Source organism: Hyla sarda, chromosome 3 (genome assembly GCF_029499605.1).
Source record: "Hyla sarda isolate aHylSar1 chromosome 3, aHylSar1.hap1, whole genome shotgun sequence".
NCBI lineage: Eukaryota > Metazoa > Chordata > Amphibia > Anura > Hylidae > Hyla > Hyla sarda.
Window position 1 is genome coordinate 261,490,621 of NC_079191.1, and position 17,929 is coordinate 261,508,549.

Sequence of the window (17,929 nt, forward strand, 5' to 3'; positions counted from 1 at the left end):
AAAGTACAGATCACGGCGCAAAAAATGAGCCCTCTTACCACTGCTTATACAGAAAAATACTACAGTTATAGGTCTTCAAAATAGGGGGATTTTAAACGTAATAATTTGGTTAAAAAGTTTGCGATTTTTTTTAAGTGTAACAGTAATAGAAAAGTGTATAATCATGGGTATCATTTTAATCGTATTGACCCAGAGAATAAAAAACACGTCATTTTTACCATAAATTGTACAGCGTGAAAACAAAACCTTCCGAAATTTGCAAAATTGCGGTTTTCTTTTTAATTTCCCCACTCAAATAGTATTTTTTTTGGTTGCGCCATACATTTTATGGTAAAGTGAGGGATGGTATTACAACGGACAACTGGTCACGCAAAAAACAAGCCCTCATACTAGTCTGTGGATGAAAATATAAAAGAGTTAGGATTTTTTGAAGGGGAGGAGGAAAAAACAAAAAACGCAAAAATAAAATTGTCTGAGTCCTTAAGGTCCAAATGGGCTGAGTCCTTAAGGGGGTTAAAGGGGTACTCCGGTGTAAAACTTTTTTTTTTTTTTTGTTTAATGACTGCTCCTCAGGTACCTGTGAGCGCCAAGACTTCACCTGTCTGATGCCTGACAGGTGAAATCTTGGCGCTCACATCTACCTGAAAAGCAGTCATTAAACACCGGAGGTCCGACCCCAGCTCACGTTCGCTGGTTGCAGACGCCACCGGCCGGGGCGTTCTCCTAGCACGTGAGCATAGCATCAAGGAGGATTTTATCTACGATCGTATACAGCGCAGGAACCACTTTTTAAAGATACAGCACAAAGACCCAGACCACTTCAGACAACCTCCACCAAGAAGGCGATCGTCCATCATACTCAGCAAAAAATTAGGTAAAAGAATCATTATCCATATACATTTGTTCCATGCAGTTTTATCTTATTTTATTTTATAAATGATCAAATCAACTATTGGGGTAACAGCAGTTCCTACAATAGTACATCATAATAGCGCTAATCCCACTGAATACATTCTTTTTCTAGATTTGTAAATTACTTCTATTAAAACAATCTTAATCCTTCCAGTACAAAAAAAAAATATAAGTTTTCCACCGGAGTACCCCTTTAAATCTATGGAGCCTATCTCCTGCAATACGTCTGATCAGGTAGTCAGCCAGGGAGGGAACAGCCGCACACCTCACCAGGCTATATCTAGCAATCAGTAGGGTTCCAAACACTAAGACCCAGATTAATCAAAACTTTTAACATGACTGTGTTTTGTTTTTTTCTGATGGTTTTTAATTGTGGTATTGCTTTAACTTCAAGGTTGCAAGTGTCAGGCAACATTGGCCCTCATTTACTAACAGGATCCCGACACTTTTTGTCGGGTTTTGCACCAGAATTCTGTCTGCGTCAGAATTTGCGCCAGAATCTGGCGCTCAACCCGACAAAGTCAAAATCACTCAGAGTGAAAAAAAAACTACAAAAGGGGTGTTTTTCCCAACAAAAGGGGCGTGTTCCCGACAAAAAGAGAAAAAAAAAGTGTGAAGTGTGAAGAAAACTCACAGAAAAACCTGTGAGTTTTGCTTCACAGAAACCCGACAGCTCTGAGTTGTCGGGAAATTACTCAAAACGGAGTGAATCCTGCTACCCCCAACATGGAACAGGGTCTGTTCCATGTTGGGGGTAGTAGTAGAGGGGCTGAGGGATTGATCGCACCAGGTCTCACTTCTGAGACCCGATCCGATCAGATGTTATTAAGCAGGGGAGCGGACGGCATGTTCCGATCCCCTACAATGTACTGTAAATTTTCATTTTTAAATTCCTCACCAGAAGCCCTGAATGGCCGTATGTCTGACCCCTACCGAGCATCTATATATACAGGTGCCGGCTCACCGCTATGAATGACAAGTAAAGCAGTGTAGGGAGCGGACGCTAGCGCTGCTGCTGCCAATAGCTTACTTGTCATTCATAGCAGTGAGTCGGTATTTGTATATGTATGATGTGAGGGTCAGACATATATCCATATGTCTGACCCCCACAGCATGATATGCAGCTGCTGCCCGCTATGAATGACAAACTCTTAGCAGCGAGAGCGGGCAGCAGCCCTCCGCTCCCCCGCTAATAGAGTTTTCATTCATTGGCAGCCAGGGGAGGGAGAAGATGAAGATTAATATGCGCAGCTTGGGGGAGGCAGTAAATATATAAATATGCGCAGCGGGGGTCAGTATATGCGCAGTGGGGGTCAGTATAGATATATAATAGAGCTGGGGGGGCAGTACATTTATTCAAGAGCAGCGGCCACTAAGTTTGATATAGCGCAGCAGGGGGAAATATATATAGAAACGCTGGAGGGGCCAGATATATTACCCCCCTCCCCCCCCCCCCCCCCCAGCGATTCTATACATCTTTGCCCACCACAGCGCTTCTATGCCCACCAGGAGGGCTACAGAGCCCTCCTGGTGGGGAATTTAAAAATGAAAGTTTACAGTACATTGCAGGGGATCGGAACATGCCGCCCGCTCCCCTGCTTAATAACATCTGATCGGATTGGGTCTCAGAAGTGAGACCCAGTGCGATCAATCCCTCAGGCCCTCTACTACTACCTTCCAACATGGAACAGACCCTGTTCCATGATGGGGGTAGTAGTACAATCACTAATGTAGTCAGAATTTTGTGCAACAGAAAAAAAACCTGCGACAGAAAGAAAGGGAAATTGGGCGGCAGATTAGTAAATCACAAGGAAAAAAAAGACGAGTACACTGAAAAAAAAAAATAACCGACACTCCAGTCTTTGTAAATGAGGGCCATGGTGTTTCAGCAAGTAGCCTTTTGGACCAAGTTAGTAAACTCTATGCATGGTCAAAACTATTGCACATGTGCCAGTACTTTTGTCACGTGTGCCATAAACCACCTTTTAGCCGGACATAAGTCCCATTTACAAATGAAAGAGGTGCATTTCCAGAGCAATTCTTGGTGTAAGCTACACAAAAAGGGCAGTAGCAGACATTACTGTGCGTTTCACATCTGGACTGGGATATTCATGAGGGAAGTAACAACTTTATCAACAAATGTGCACCAGTACCACACAAAAATACACTATGCACCATGCAGTTGGCCTGTTGTACACTCAGAAAACAGTAAATCCTCCCCTATGTATTTCTAATTAAAGTGAATTCACCTAATAAATACAATTAATTAATTAATAATTTTTCTTTGTGAGGCTTATTAGGGAGGTATAATTTTGGAAAGAAGGTTGTGCCCTTAAAAGGGAACTCCACCCCTAGACATCTTATCTCTTATCCGAAGGATAGGAGATAAGATTTCTGATCGCGGGGGTCCCGCCGCTCCATGCCAGATGACTGGCGATGCGGGGCAGAGGCTTGTGACTTTACTGTCACGCCCCTCTCATGATGTCACGGCCATGCCCCCTCAATGCAAGACTATGGGAGGGGGAATGACTGCCGTCACGCCCCCTCCCATAGACTTGCATTGAGGGGGCCTGGCCGTGACATCACAAGCGGGGCGCGGCCGTAACGTCACGAGCCTCCGGCACTCTGGTGCTGCACCCGATCCTTTAAGCAAATGCCAGGTGCAGCAGGGAGGTTGCGGGGGGTCCCCAACGGCGGGACCTCCGCGATTAGACATCATATCCCTTACCCTTTGGAAGGGGGATAAGATATCCAGGGGCAGAGTAACTCTTTAACTTCTGAATGAAACACTGTAACCATAAAAGCACCCCTGATGCTGCGCTGAGCGTACACCCATAGTATGTGTGCGTGCCACATGTCAAGTTGCGTTACTGCTTGGTGGCGCTACAGTTTAACTTCTGACACTTGGCTTCTAAGTCACCAGCATTGATCATTCACGAGGTACTATAGGTAATGTTCCAGTTGGTTGAGATGTTCCATCTAAAATCCCACACAAGCAAACACTAAATACTAGTAAACATCTTGTGAATAAACACCTAAAGTATAAGGTATAGGATTTCTTTGTAACAAAGAGACAGTCATTTGCCTCTCTGTTCGGGTTATTAATGACCATTCCTATCAATCATTTTACTTCCTATCATATTTCTTCTTCTAGTGTCAGACAAATAAATCTCACAATATGCCGAGACGTACAGGTATCAATATGAGCAGCTATAATTGTATTCATAAGAAGGCATGGGCTGTCATCCGCTAGAACGGCTGCCTATTATTTCACTTGGTGGTAGTTTTAGTAAAGAATATCCAATTTCAGGAACATCCGAAATGAAAGTGTCACAGCTGTCAGGGGGAGACAGCCGTATGTCATCTCCTGAAGTAAGTAATCTAGAGGAACATGATAGACAATATCCAGCCAACCAACTTCATAATACTGCCCGGCATCATTAACTGATTTCCTAAGAAAAAAATAATAATGAGTTTGATGCATGAAGCATATGAAGTTTATTTGTTATATTATCTGTCATTGGAAACACCGCAAGTCTATACGGTAAATTGTAAGTATATAGCATCTCTTGGTTTCCGAAGCGTGGAAGGAAATGTGTACCCTCCAGATATACCAATAACAAGAAAATAATATCATTCAGAACAGAAAATAAAATGTTCAAGTTATATACCAAATCAATAAGCACACGGCAACACTGTAACTATCCAGTAAACAATATAGCCCAGACATCAAGTTACAATATTACTTTCCAAATCCAATCTATTTCATGCTTAAAGGGATGTGGGATTGCTGAGTTGTAATGTAAAATGACTTTGTAATTCAATGTATTTAACGCTCTGCACATACAATAAAAACCAAGCAAAATGTGTTTTCCTGCAGCAGTCAGTACGAGGGCTGAACAGCAACAATTACCACATAACAAACATTACTGGAGCCAAGGGGGGAGATTTATCAAAACCGGTCCAGAGGAAAAGTTGCCCAGTTGCCCATAGCAACCAATCAGATTGCTTCTTTCATTTTTAACAAGGCCTCTGCAAAATGAAAGAAGCAATCTGATTGGTTGCTATGGGCAACTGTGCAACTTTTCCTTTGCACAGGTTTTGATAAATTTCCCCCAATAACGCTACATGGGTTCTCTACTATGTGATGCTGTTCTGTGTAAATGTTTAGAGATTTTCTAAGATATATTTTTTCTTTATGGGGGTCTCATAAAACCTATTTCATATTCACCTCTAAAACCGTTGACATTATTTTTTTATGGGGCAGGCATTGTTCAGGGTGTCCCCATGTATTAAATACCCGTCAGATCCAACATTTTTTTTATATATATATATATATATATATATATATATATATATATATATCACTCAGTACCTAATACTGACCATGTACATCTAATTTTTATGTGTCTAGCACCTTTATTTTTTTTATTACACTTTTAATTTAGCTCACTAGTCTGAATTCCTCTCAAAGGGAGGGGGTGTGGCCTCACTGTACAGGACTCCGCCCCCTCCCTCAGTATACTGTCTGCTCACATCTTCCCTAGCATTAGCAAAACTACAACTCCCAGCTTGTCCTCGCTGACAGTATCGGGACACAAGCTGACAGTAGCGGGAGGATTTTTCATAATAAAAGTTTTTGTATCTGACAGTGCCCATTTAAAGTTTTTGGTCTGAAAATAAAATGCCACAAAAAAAATGCCCCCTTATTTTTCTCCTCAATAATGTAGTTTTTATGGTGTTTGTAGATTAAAGGGGTACTCCCATGGAAAACTTTTTTTTTTTTTTAATCAACTGGTGCCAGAAAGTTAAACAGATTTGCAAATTACTTCTACAGAAAAAAATATTATTAGCTGCTGAATACTGCAGAGGAAACGGTTTTCTTTTTGGAACACAGAGCTCTCTGCTGACATCATGACCACAGTGCTCTCTGCTGATATCTGTCCATTTTAAGAACTGTCCAGAGTAGGAGAAAATCCCCATAGCAAACATATGCTGCTCTGGACAGTTCCGAAAATGGACAGAGAGGTCAGCAGAGAGCACTATAGTCATGGTGTCAGCAGACAGCTCTGCGCTCCAAAAAGAAAACCATTTCCTCTGTAGTATCCAACAGCTAATAAGTATTAGAAGGATTAAGATTTTTTAATAGAAGTAATTTACAAATCTGTTTAACTTTCTGGCACCAGTTGATTAAAAAGAAATAATTTTTCCACCGGAGTACCCCTTTAAATCTATGGAGCCTATCTCCTGCAATAAGGCAGATCAGGTAGTCAGCCAGGGAGGGAACAGCCGCACACCTCTCCCGGCTATATCTAGCAATCAGTAGGGTTCCAAACACTAAGACCCAGATTAATCAAAACTTTTAACATGACTGTGTTTTTTTTTTTCTGATGGTTTTTAATTGTGGTATTGCTTTAACTTCAAGGTTGCAAGTGTCAGGCAACTTTGTGTTTCAGCAAGTACCCTTTTGGACCAAGGTAGTAAACTCTATGCATGATCTGTGCACATGTGCCAGAGAGCACTATGGTCATGATGTCAGCAGACAGTTCTGTGTTCCAAAAAGAAAACAATTTCCTCTGTAGTATCCAGCAGCTAATAAGTATTAGAAGGATTAAGATTTTTTAATAGAAGTAATTTACAAATCGGTTTAACTTTCTGGCACCAGTTGATTAAAAAAAAAAAAAGTTTTCCACGGGAGTACCCCTTTAAATATAGCATATATTTGGCTTTTTATTTATTTTTTTGCCATTTTATCCCCTTTTTTTTTTTCTCATTACAAGTCATGTGATTCATCCATCATGTGATTCAAAGCCAGGATACATGCACAGATGGTGTTTCTTTCTGGCAATATTTTCCAACTTATAAAAAACTATGGTGCAAATGCTGCAATTTCTTTAAAAAACTAAGAAAAAATGCTATATCCAGATTTTTCAAATCTGAGCCTAAAAACACCACTTAAATATGTTTCATATTTCCTATTGACTTCCAGCTAACATCTGTCCACAGTATTCTTGTCTGTTTTCAGTTCTAGTCTGCAGACAATAGTCATAACATGAGCCCCAAGAAGAAAAACTAAGTTGCACCTGCTATCCCCAAATGTATGCAAACTTAGCATTAAAGGAGTAGTCCAGTGGTGATTCAGTGGTGAGCAACTTATCCCCTATCCTAAGGATAGGGGATAAGTTGCAGATCGCGGGGGTCCGACCCCTGGGGCCCCCCGCGATCTCCTGTACGGAGCCCCGACAGCCCGCTGGAAGGGGGCGTGTCGACCTCCGCACGAGGCGGCGGCCGACACGCCCCCTCAATACAACTCTATGGCAGAGCCAAAGCGCTGCCTTCGGCAATCTCCGGCTCTGCCATAGAGATGTATTGAGGGGGCGTGTCGGCCGCCGCCTCGTGCGGGGGTCGACACCCGCTATCTCGGCGGAGAGCCGGGGCCCCGTACAGAGAGATCGCAGGGGGCCCCAGCGGTCGGACCCCCCGCGATCTCAAACTTATCCCCTATCCTTAGGATAGGGGATAAGTTTTTCACCACTGGACTACCCCTTTAATCCTTACAGGATTTTTTTTTTTTTTTTTTTTGGGGGGGGGGGGGGGGGGGGGTCATTTTACATTGACGGCCTATCTGCAGAATAGACCATTAGTGTCTGTTTGGTGTAGTGCCAAAACCCAACACCTCCACTGTTCAGTTGTGACTTGTACACAATGAATAGGGCCAGAAGTAGATAGCTCCATCCATTGTGTAGTGGTGACACCAGGTTAGAGAAGCTGCCATTGGAAGCTGAGTTGTAGTGATCCAGCACAGTGCCTACACAATGAATGGAGCCAGGCCTTGGGGCACTATTGGGTGAGGCTGCTCCGACAAACAGCCAAGGATAGGCCATCATTCACCAAGTCCCCTAAAATTCCTTTAAACAATATGTTATTTTCTGAAGATTCATTCCTTGTAGGCCACATTTCCACATCCCTGAGACCACGCCCCCATGTATTCACTAATAGGCGCACAGTCCTTAGTGTACTCTGATGTTAGTTAAAAAAAAAATTGAAAATGCTGCAAAACATATTGGGGAGATTTATCAAGCTCGGTCTTTAGATTTTTTTTTTGCACTCTATTTTGCCTTACGTACTGTTTTGCCAAATTTTCACAGTGTATATAAATTGGTCGCACGTATGACAAAGTGAGACATATGCCCTCTGAAGTCATTTTCCTTTTTTGTTACAGTTACATGTTGATAAATTCGTGACCACTGCATGTTCAAAATGAACAAAGCCATACGTGTTTGGAAAATTTGCCATTTCTGCGTAGGGATTAAAAAAGTAGCAAAAAATAAACCCAGGCGCACATGCGACATTTAATGCGACAAATGTATCGGAGAAAAAAAGCCATATATGCAATGATAAATTTCTGTCAAAGTTGCTTACCTGTGTGCCCCTGTTCTGAAACCACCAACAATCCATTTGGTTTGTGGGTATGTAATCACTCTACATCCTAGTTGAGCAGTTTTTCAGTAGCTCTTCCCAGGATGCATTGCTTTTCCACAGCTTTCTATCACAGTCTGCTCACAGCACTCCTGCTAGTTCCTCACCCAAAGCTATTGCAGAACATTTCAGTATATATCAGACTGACCATTGCTCTGCAGTCAGCTGCTGCCATATTACTGCCTGCTCCTCTGCCTGTGGCACTGTTCAGCACAAGGTGGCATGCTATAAATACACCTCATTACCCCCTAAAATCTCCCAATAAAGATATATATGTATATGACCGGGAGATGGTGATGTAGGTTGTAAGTCTCCCTAAACAGCAGAGAGGGGAATAGTAAGGGATCTGCTGAGACAATACCAGACTGAAAATGAAAGGACTGCACAACCTCCTGTCAGGGGTGTTTCATGCAATAGCATGCTGAAGCCCCCCCAGGACCATCTGTGAATGGACCTGGTCATCTGTGAATGGACCTGGTCAGCGATCACTGTGATTGGTCCCTGTGGACCAATCACAGTGATCTCTGACTAGGGGTTAAATTTAATATCCCTCTGACATCTAGGGGCGGGCAGAGCAGGGGAAGATGACCCCGGGAGCTGCGGGGGGACATACCGCAGGATCGGTGGCAGGCAAGTGGAGGAGGCAGTGGAGGCAGCGGCAGCATCAGAGGCAGCAGTGAAGATCACTGTAAAGTGATCTTCACTGCTGCTTCTAGAAGTTTCAAAACTACAACTCCCAGCATGCCAAAACAGCCTTTGGCTGTGTGGGAATGCTGGGAGTTGTAGTTTTGCAACATCTGGAGGGCCACAGTTTGGAGACCACTGTGCAGTGGTCTCCAATCTGTGCTCTTCCAGATGTTGCAAAACTAAAACTCTCAGAATGCCCAAACAGTCCAGGCATGCTGGGAGTTGTAGTCCTGTAACATCTGGCCCTTCAGATGTTGCCAAACTACAACTCCCAGCATGCCTGGGCAGTTTGGGTATGTTGGGAGTTGAAGTTTTGCAACATCTGAAGGGCTACAGTTTGGACACCATTACAGTGGTCTCCTAACTGTTCTCCTGCAGGTATTGCAAAACTACAACTCCCAGCATGCCCTTCAGCTGTCTGGGCATGCTGGGAGTTGTAGTTTTTCAACAACTGGAAGCACATTGGTTGGGAAACATGGTCTGTTTCCTAACTCAGTGTTTCCCAACCCGTGTGACTCCAGCTGTTGCAAAACTATAACTCCCAACATGCACTGACAGACCATGCATGCTGGGAGTTGTAGTTTTGCTACAGCTGGAGGCACACGGGTTGAGAAACACTGAGTTAAGTATCAAAGCAATGAGCCTCCAGCTGTTGCATAACTACAACCCCCAGCATGCACGGACAGCCAAAGGGCATGCTGAAAGTTGTAGTAGTATGCCTCCAGTTGTTGCATAACTACAAGTCTCAGCATGCCCTTCTGCTGTCACTGCATGCTGAGAGTTGTAGTTTTACAACAGCTGGAGGTTTGTGACCCCATTTTAGAAACTATACCCCTTATGGAACGTAACAAAGGGTATAGTGAGCCTAACTACACACAGATGTTTGAAGAATTTTTGTTGAAAATGAAAAAAAATTAAATTTTTTCACTAAACTGCTGGTGTTATCTAAAATCTTACATTTTTACAAGGGGAAATAGGAAAAAAGCCCCCCAAATTTGTAGCACCATTTCTTATGCGTATATAAATACCCCTCTCTGTGGCGCACTACAGGGCTCAGAGGAGAAAGAGCGCCATTGATCTTTTGGAGAGAGAATTTTGCTGGAATTGAAGGCCATGTGCATTTACAAAGCCCCCATGGTGCCAGAACAGTGGACCCCCCCCACATGTGACCCCATTTTTGAAACTACACCCCTCACGGAATGTAATAAGGGGTGCAGGGAGCATTTACACCCCACAGGTGTCTGACAGATTTTTTGAACAGTTGTCCATGAAAATGAAAAATAAAATTTTTCATTTGCACAGCCCACTGTTCCAAAAGTCTGTTAAACGCCAGTGGGGTGTAAATGCTCCCTGCACCCCTTATTACATTCCATGAGGGGTGTAGTTTCCAAAATAGGGTCACTGTTCTGGTAGCATGGGAGCTTTGTGAATGCACATGGCCTTCAATTCCAGCCAAATTCACTCTCCAAAAGCTCAATGTGACTCCTTCTCTTCTGAGCCCTGTAGTGCGCCCGCAGAGCACTTTACATCCACACATGGGGTATTTCCATACTCAGAAGAAATGGGGTTACAAATTTTGAGGGACATTTTCTCCTATAACCTCTTGTAAAAATGGTAAATTTGGGGGAAAAAACTGCATTTTTTTTTTTTTTTATTAACACATCCGTTGTCAAAGTTGTCAAACACCTGTGGGGTGTTAAAGCTCACTGTACCCCTTGTTACGTGTCTTGAGGGTTGTAGTTTCCAAAATAGTGTGCCATGTGGGTCTTTTTTTTGCTGTTCTGGCACCACAGGGGCTTCCTTAATGTGACATGCCCCCCAGAAATCATTTCAGCAAATTTGCTTTCAAAAAGCCAAATGTGACTCTCTTCTTTTCTGAGCATTGTAGTGCACCAACAGAGCACTTAACGTCCACATATGTAGGTATTTCCATACTCTAAATTGGGTTACACATTTTGGGGGGCATTTTATCCTATTATCTCTATAAAATGGAGATTTAAAATTTTCTCCTTCACTTTGCTGCTATTCCTGTGAAAAACCTAAAGGGTTAACAAACATTCTGAATGTCATTTTGAATACTTCGAGGGGTGCAGTTTTTATAATGGGGTCATTTATGGGTTAAATATGAAGACCCCCTCAAATCCAATTAAAAACTGAACTGGTCCCTGAAAAATTCTGATTTAGAAAATGTTGCGAAAAATTTGAAAATTGCTGCTATAATTTGAAGCCCTCTGATGTCTTCCAAAAGTAAAAACATGTCAACTTTATGATGCAAACATAAAGTAGACATATTGTATATGTGAATCAATATATAATTTATTTGGTATGTCTATTTTCCTTGCAAGCAGAAAGCTTCAAAGTTAGAAAAATGCAAAATGTTCAAATTTTTCTTGAAATTTGTAAAATTTTTCACCAAAAAATTATGCAAGTATCGACAAAAATGTACCACTATGATAAAGTGGAATGCATCACGAAAAAACTATCTTGTAATCAAATTCATAAGTAAAAGCATCCCAAAGTTATTAATGCTTAAGGTGACAGAGGTCAGATGTGCAAAAAATGCTCTGGTCCTTAAGGCCAAAATGGGCTCGGTCCTTAAGGGGTTAAGCAGCAGAGAATGTTCTTCATCTGTTCTGTCAGCGCAAAATCTGTTTCATTGGAAGTTAAAGGACATCTATAGTGAAAAATTACTTATCCCCTATCCGAAGATTACGGGGGGTCCAAGCGCTGGGGCCCCCCGCGATCTCCGGTACGGGGCCGCGGCAATATACAGGAAAGGGGGCGTTCTGTCCCCGAATGATGCGGCAGCCGACACGCCAGCTCCATGTACCCCATAGAGATACATGGAGGGGGAGTGTCTGCCACGGCTTTCTGCTGGGGACGAAACTTCACTTCATGCAGACTGCCACGGCCCCATCCAGGAGATCCCGGGGGGCCCAAGCACTCGGACCCCCTGCGATCTATAACTTATCCCCTATCCTTTGGATAGGGGATAAGTTATTTTGCGCTGGAGTACTCCTTTAAGTGTTGAAAAGTGTTATTTGTGGTTCAAAAATTGCTGTGAAAAACCATTGCTTCTTCACTTTTCAGGTGCAATAGCTGTTGCTGCTCCAAAAAGGGGATCATTTTTGGACTGCTGGGAAAAAAGCCATTGCATTTTTCGATACCTTCATGTGTGAATATACACCTGCAGACATCTTCCACCGAAAAAATCTTCTGTGTGCTATTAAATAAAATGTTAGTTGCCTTACATGTTGCTGTAACTTTGACATGTAGTTTCGAGTGCTGTGTGCATGCTGCGGGGGTCGGCCACACCCCTCGCGACATCATGCCATGCCTCCTCAATGCAACTTGAATTGTGGGGTCGTGGCGTGACGGCACGAGGGGGCATGGCCGACCCCAGCGCTTGGAACTAAATGTTCCGGAAGCTGGCCAGTGGAGTACCTCTTTAAGAACAGCACAAAAGTACTTATATGCACTGTAGATGATCTAATGGTGTTTCCTAGGGCATTTAGGGGACAAAGACAGTTATACATGATTTTTAGAGCTATTGTTCAGGTTTGGACTAAACTCTTTTAGTTGGAACCAAACTTTTTGCCGATACTAGGCAAACCTGCCGATCTGAACTCAACTCTATTCTTGAACTTTTCATGTTCTGTCCATTAAAGGGAATTTGTCACTAGGTTTATGCCGTCCTATCTGAGTACTTACCTTGTTCTGTGAAGCTATTTACTTGATATTATTTTCTTGACCTGGACCACTCTACCCGCCCAATGGCCGCTAAATGACAGCTGTCTGCCTATACACAGAGAGCTACCAGTCAGAGAGCAGAGGAAGCAGGACCTCATGAATATGGAGGACTAGCTGAGGAAAGGTTGCAAATAACAATATAAGTAGCACATCAATCTGACTAGAATCCTTGTCACTTAGATAAGACAACATAAACTTCAAGACAGAGTCTGTTTAAATGCATGCCATAATAGTCTATGGGTGACAAGTCTAACAGTTCTATCAGTGGAATCCATTACTCATAGGCTAGAACGGCATCTGTTTTATGGATACGTCATGAAAAGCTCTGAAAAAGATCATGGCCTATACAATAAACAGATGCATTAGTAGCTTGAGGTGACGGATGCCACTGTTAAACATCCATCATAGTCTCCAGTTAATGCACGTCAGGAGCTTTTTCCATTGTATATGCAAACAGTAAACAACCAACATGATAGATATAGCCCCTACTATTTCCCAATAACAAGATATCTTTAGGAATGTCCCCAGGCCTCCCTTTTAGCAGCATATAGCACTTACATTCTCTCTATACATCTCCCGCTTACCTTAACTGTTTTCTCTTGACATCACTCTATTGTGCTTTTTTCTTGTGCTACTTTCCAAGAAATGGACAAATGGAACACAGGTCTGTGCTGTACGGTATTGTATAACACATAGAACGTCCTGTGTCCACTTTACTATTGCACAATACTGGATTTAACCCATTTGATCCTTTGATTTCTCTTGAGATATGTAGCTGCTGAGGTGTAGGATTGCCTCTTATATTCCCCTCCTACTGAAATACCACAATTTATATGGGGATATTTATAAAATGTCCAAGCGTACAGGTTGTTAAAGAGGACTTGTCACCTTTACTGACCTGCCTGTCTTAGTAACTGTAGTCCCCATGAAATTACAATTTGGGAGCATTTTTGCACATAACTCTGTTGTGCTGTTCCTGTGTTGTTACCATTTCCCGTGTCCAAAGAGGACAGTGTGTATTACTCCACAGTCTGGAATAATCTGCATTAATCTGCATTAATCGGACAATGTCATTGTAGGGGCCCACAGCCAGTAACAATTTATTCATAGATTTCTGGAGAAAAATAAGACTGGAAAAGAGTTCTATCCTATATGACTAGTATATAATACAAAGATATATAACTAACTATCCACAAAACTATCTCTAGGCTAACAGCCATGAAGTCCCCCACAGTACTAAAGGCAGTGCTGCTCTTGTTCATGTGCCTAGGCCTGGTTCTGCAGCTCAACCTAGGCTAGACAATTTACTGCCACACACACATGTACAGCGCTGTGTCAGGTGCTGTAGTGTACTGAGGGTCTTGGCTTTTGAGACCCAGCAGATTATACATGTACTGCATATCCTAAGAATTGATGATCAATTGATCATGACCAATCGTAACACACCAACATCTCCTCCATGTGTGTTACGATTGGTCATGATTGAAACTATACCTTTTGATATTAACAATCGTTTCCAAGCCCTGATTAACAGGGTATCTTATTGGATTTTTAGGTTTAACACATTGGCCCCGGAAGGACCTTAATGAGGTCATAGAACGTAAAACTGTCTGACTTATTATATTTATATATTTTATTGCTTTTGTAGAATTTGTATCTATATATTGTAAAATACTGATGTCACTTCCGGTCATGGGATTGGAATTATGGGTATTTATTCTGAGCATCAAGTGATTTTTGTCATGCCTAAAGAAGAAACATGTCCGGTTTCTTAACGCGTAGCATGTTTTAATAAAACCAGTTTTTATAACTTCTTTGGATCACCTTACTGGAGGTTGGAGTGGTATTTGAATCTATTATTCACGCTTGGGAGTGTGGAGAGGAATGTGCAGCAGCCTTAAATGTCTAGGAAGGAGATTTATCAAGCTCCGTATTAGATTTCTTTTGCGTAAAAAAGTTGCACATACCTGCGCACGTGTGACTTTTCTATACATGCTGCGACTTTTAGATTTTTGCTTATTCCAATCCACATTTCAGAAATCTGCTCACAAAGTATTTTTTAATTTTTTACATTGCAGTGGTCATGTATTTATCAAATTCGATAGTCGCTATTTATGAAGAAAAAAAGTTGAATCTCCATTTAAAAGTTGCATATGTATTCCAGGTCCAACCTGGCTTACAGAAAGTGCAAACGTCTGCAGAACAACAGAACAACTGTTCTTGTTCTGCATCAGGAAACAAAGCTACTACATTAATGTTAATTAAAGAAAAAAATTAATTATATAACTAATAACTCTTAATTTTAAGGTTGAAAATACACACTGCACACTGTGTTAATTTTAGGACACGTACATGCTGGCGTATCCCCTAAATTTTTTAATTAATGTTGTGTTAAAATAGAATAAGGCCCAAAATCATTGTGTAAGAATTTTTACAGACTATGTAAATATCCCATATGTTGAACTAAAATTTTTCCTCAAAAGAAAAAAAAAAAAAGAAACTTCCATAGTAATACAGCTTCAGGCACATTTTGGGGTGGGTAATGTACCGAGTCTTTTTTTTTTGTGGCTTCACTATTGTTTATGTGCCTGTTGGTGCTGTGCTGTCTTCCTTCCTGACTTAAACTCCGACCTCAGTGCAGCGACGCAAGACTCCGTCCACCAACGTCACAAAATGCGGGCTCAAAATTAAACAAAAAAGCCTCCAGAGTAAAGCTATTCATGGTGCGGCATAGTATGTTTTAATATTTTTTTTATTTCTGAGGAGGGTGGATAAGTTATTGTGGGATAGTTGGAGTGCAGCTATGAAGTGCCAGGCAGGCCAGTCAGGGTGTCACCTGATGCGGTACGCACTCACACCAGGGAGTTCTCGTCTTTAGTATTTAGTCTTATCCTTAAGGCGGCGTTGAGGATTATGTCATGTTATCTATGGACATGGCTTCTTGTATTTTTGTTCATTGAACTGATTTTTGCACACAATAGCACCTTAAAAGCTGTTTACCTGATATGCACCGCACTTTATCCTCTCCTACTCTGCACAGTTCCTGCCATGGACAGAGGTGTCAGCAGAGAGCACTGAGGTCACAATATAAAGAAATAAACAATTTTCTCTGGAGCATACAGTAGCTGATAAATACTGATAAGGATTAAGATTTTTAGATACATTTACAAATCTGTTTAGCTTTATGGTACCAGTTGACTTGAACATTTTTTTTCTTCAGAGTACCTGTTTAGTGTTTAAGTTGTATTTTCTTAAACAATAGGCACATGGAGAACTGAAGCAGTTTGCCAGTCCAGTGAAGTAATTCCTATAAGCAAAGACATCTCTATTCTCAGTGCGGCAACACTCGGTGTTAACCCTTGCACTGCATATCGTATGCTCACAGACTTTGAGACTCTGAAGGCTGGTAAGTCATTTTTTGCTTTGAATATACACAGTTAAACAGTTTCTGAAGCTCAAAGAAATAATAGCTATCATTACACATATACCCGAGAACGTATATTTAAATAACCATTCGCTACCGCAGCTATAAATATGCATGTATATAGGAGCAAAGAATACACAGCTGTTGTTGTCAAACACATCTGACAGGCACTCACACTTACAGCTGTCACATTCATATTCACCTGTCTATTGCACAGGGAGAATTTGTACATGGCATATGGTAGAGTCACAGACCTCCCTCTATGGAACAGATGACTCCTTCAGATTCTTTGTCTAACCCTTATCTAATGAGCTCTTACATAAATCATATCTAAACAAGAAAAAAAAGTAGTTACAAATGGCAGGAAATGCTCAACCCCAAATGTAGTTCTGCATTTATGCTGGGGGAGCAGATCCTGCGCTTGTGGTCTGTTACTACGGGCCCAGCATAAAATGCATACAATGGGGGAAGCCTGCAGCAGAGTACAAGTGCCACAATGGCATCCTACACCAGATGAAAGGTCTGGATGTGTAACATATAGAGTAAGGGTAAGTTTCCACTTTTTTTTTTTTTTTCTGGCAGTTTTTGGATATCTTCCACTGCAGTTTTTAAGCTAAAGTCAGAAGTGGATCCATAAGGGAGGAGAAGTATAAGTTCTTCCTTTATATGTCCTATTCCTTTTGAATACATTTCTGGCTTTGGCTCAAAAACTGCAGTGGCAGATATCCAAAAACTGCCAGAAAAAAAATAAAAAAAACAAGTGGAAACTTAGCCTAATACATAAATTGAGTATTATTATAAATGCTATATCCAAAATAAAAAATGTTACGGATGACATCAGTGCTGCCAGGAACATTATTTTTAGAGCCAGTGAATTGCTTTGGTTATCACCTACAAATGGAAACAATTCTCAAGGTAAATATCTAAATATGTATTTATAAGTGCATAACTAAAAATACTGATAAAATTCTTTAAGGGTATGTTCACACGTGCAATCTTCTGTGCAGTTTGCTGTGTATTTTTTGCAGCAGATTTTGCTACCTATTCACTTTAATGAAAGAAAATTGATATCCAGCTCAAGGTGATCCGATAAAACTTTGCCTTTATTGAAGATACATAATTTGTTACACGAGACACGTCACGCTTTAACTCAAAAAACATTAATTCTTTAGAAATAATGCTATCTACACAGGATAATACAATTATTACAAGTATTACACGTCTCTACCAATTCTATCCATATGGCCACATCATGTCATCCAAAACATGTTATCCCGTATGGGGAATTTTGCAGATTAAAGAGGAATTGTATATTAGAAGACACCTTTGCAACAGAGGCAAGACACCTTAATGATAGATTAAGGGAAAGGGGGTATACTAAAAAGAATTTGGATAGGGCTGTGAGTAGGATAAATGATAAAGGTAGGAACAATATAGCTGAAGGTAGCAAGAACGTTAATAATAGCAAAAAAAAGTGCAATAATAACTAGGGATAGTGGAAGGAGGAAGTCAGCATTTGTAACGGCATATAGTGCTCAATTTGCAGCAATAAAACAAATTGTATTCTAATATTTACCAGTTTTGCAAGTGGATACCACATTAAGAGAAACAGTTGCATCTGGTGTGAATATCGTACCTAGAAGAGGTCCGTCATTGGGATCGATATTATCACACATT

The 17,929-nt window shown here is 41.3% G+C and overlaps 1 protein-coding gene across 2 annotated transcripts in view; it reads left to right on the forward strand.

The window, feature by feature from the left end:
- The window catches only part of LOC130362296 (enoyl-[acyl-carrier-protein] reductase, mitochondrial-like), a 90,260-nt gene that overhangs the window by 48,472 nt on the left and 23,859 nt on the right, over positions 1–17,929 (forward strand). For both annotated transcript variants that reach the window (XM_056566524.1, XM_056566523.1), the window contains exon 4: positions 16,091–16,234. In XM_056566524.1, coding sequence (XP_056422499.1) covers positions 16,091–16,234 — 144 coding nt within the window. The remainder of the gene's footprint in view (positions 1–16,090; positions 16,235–17,929) is intronic.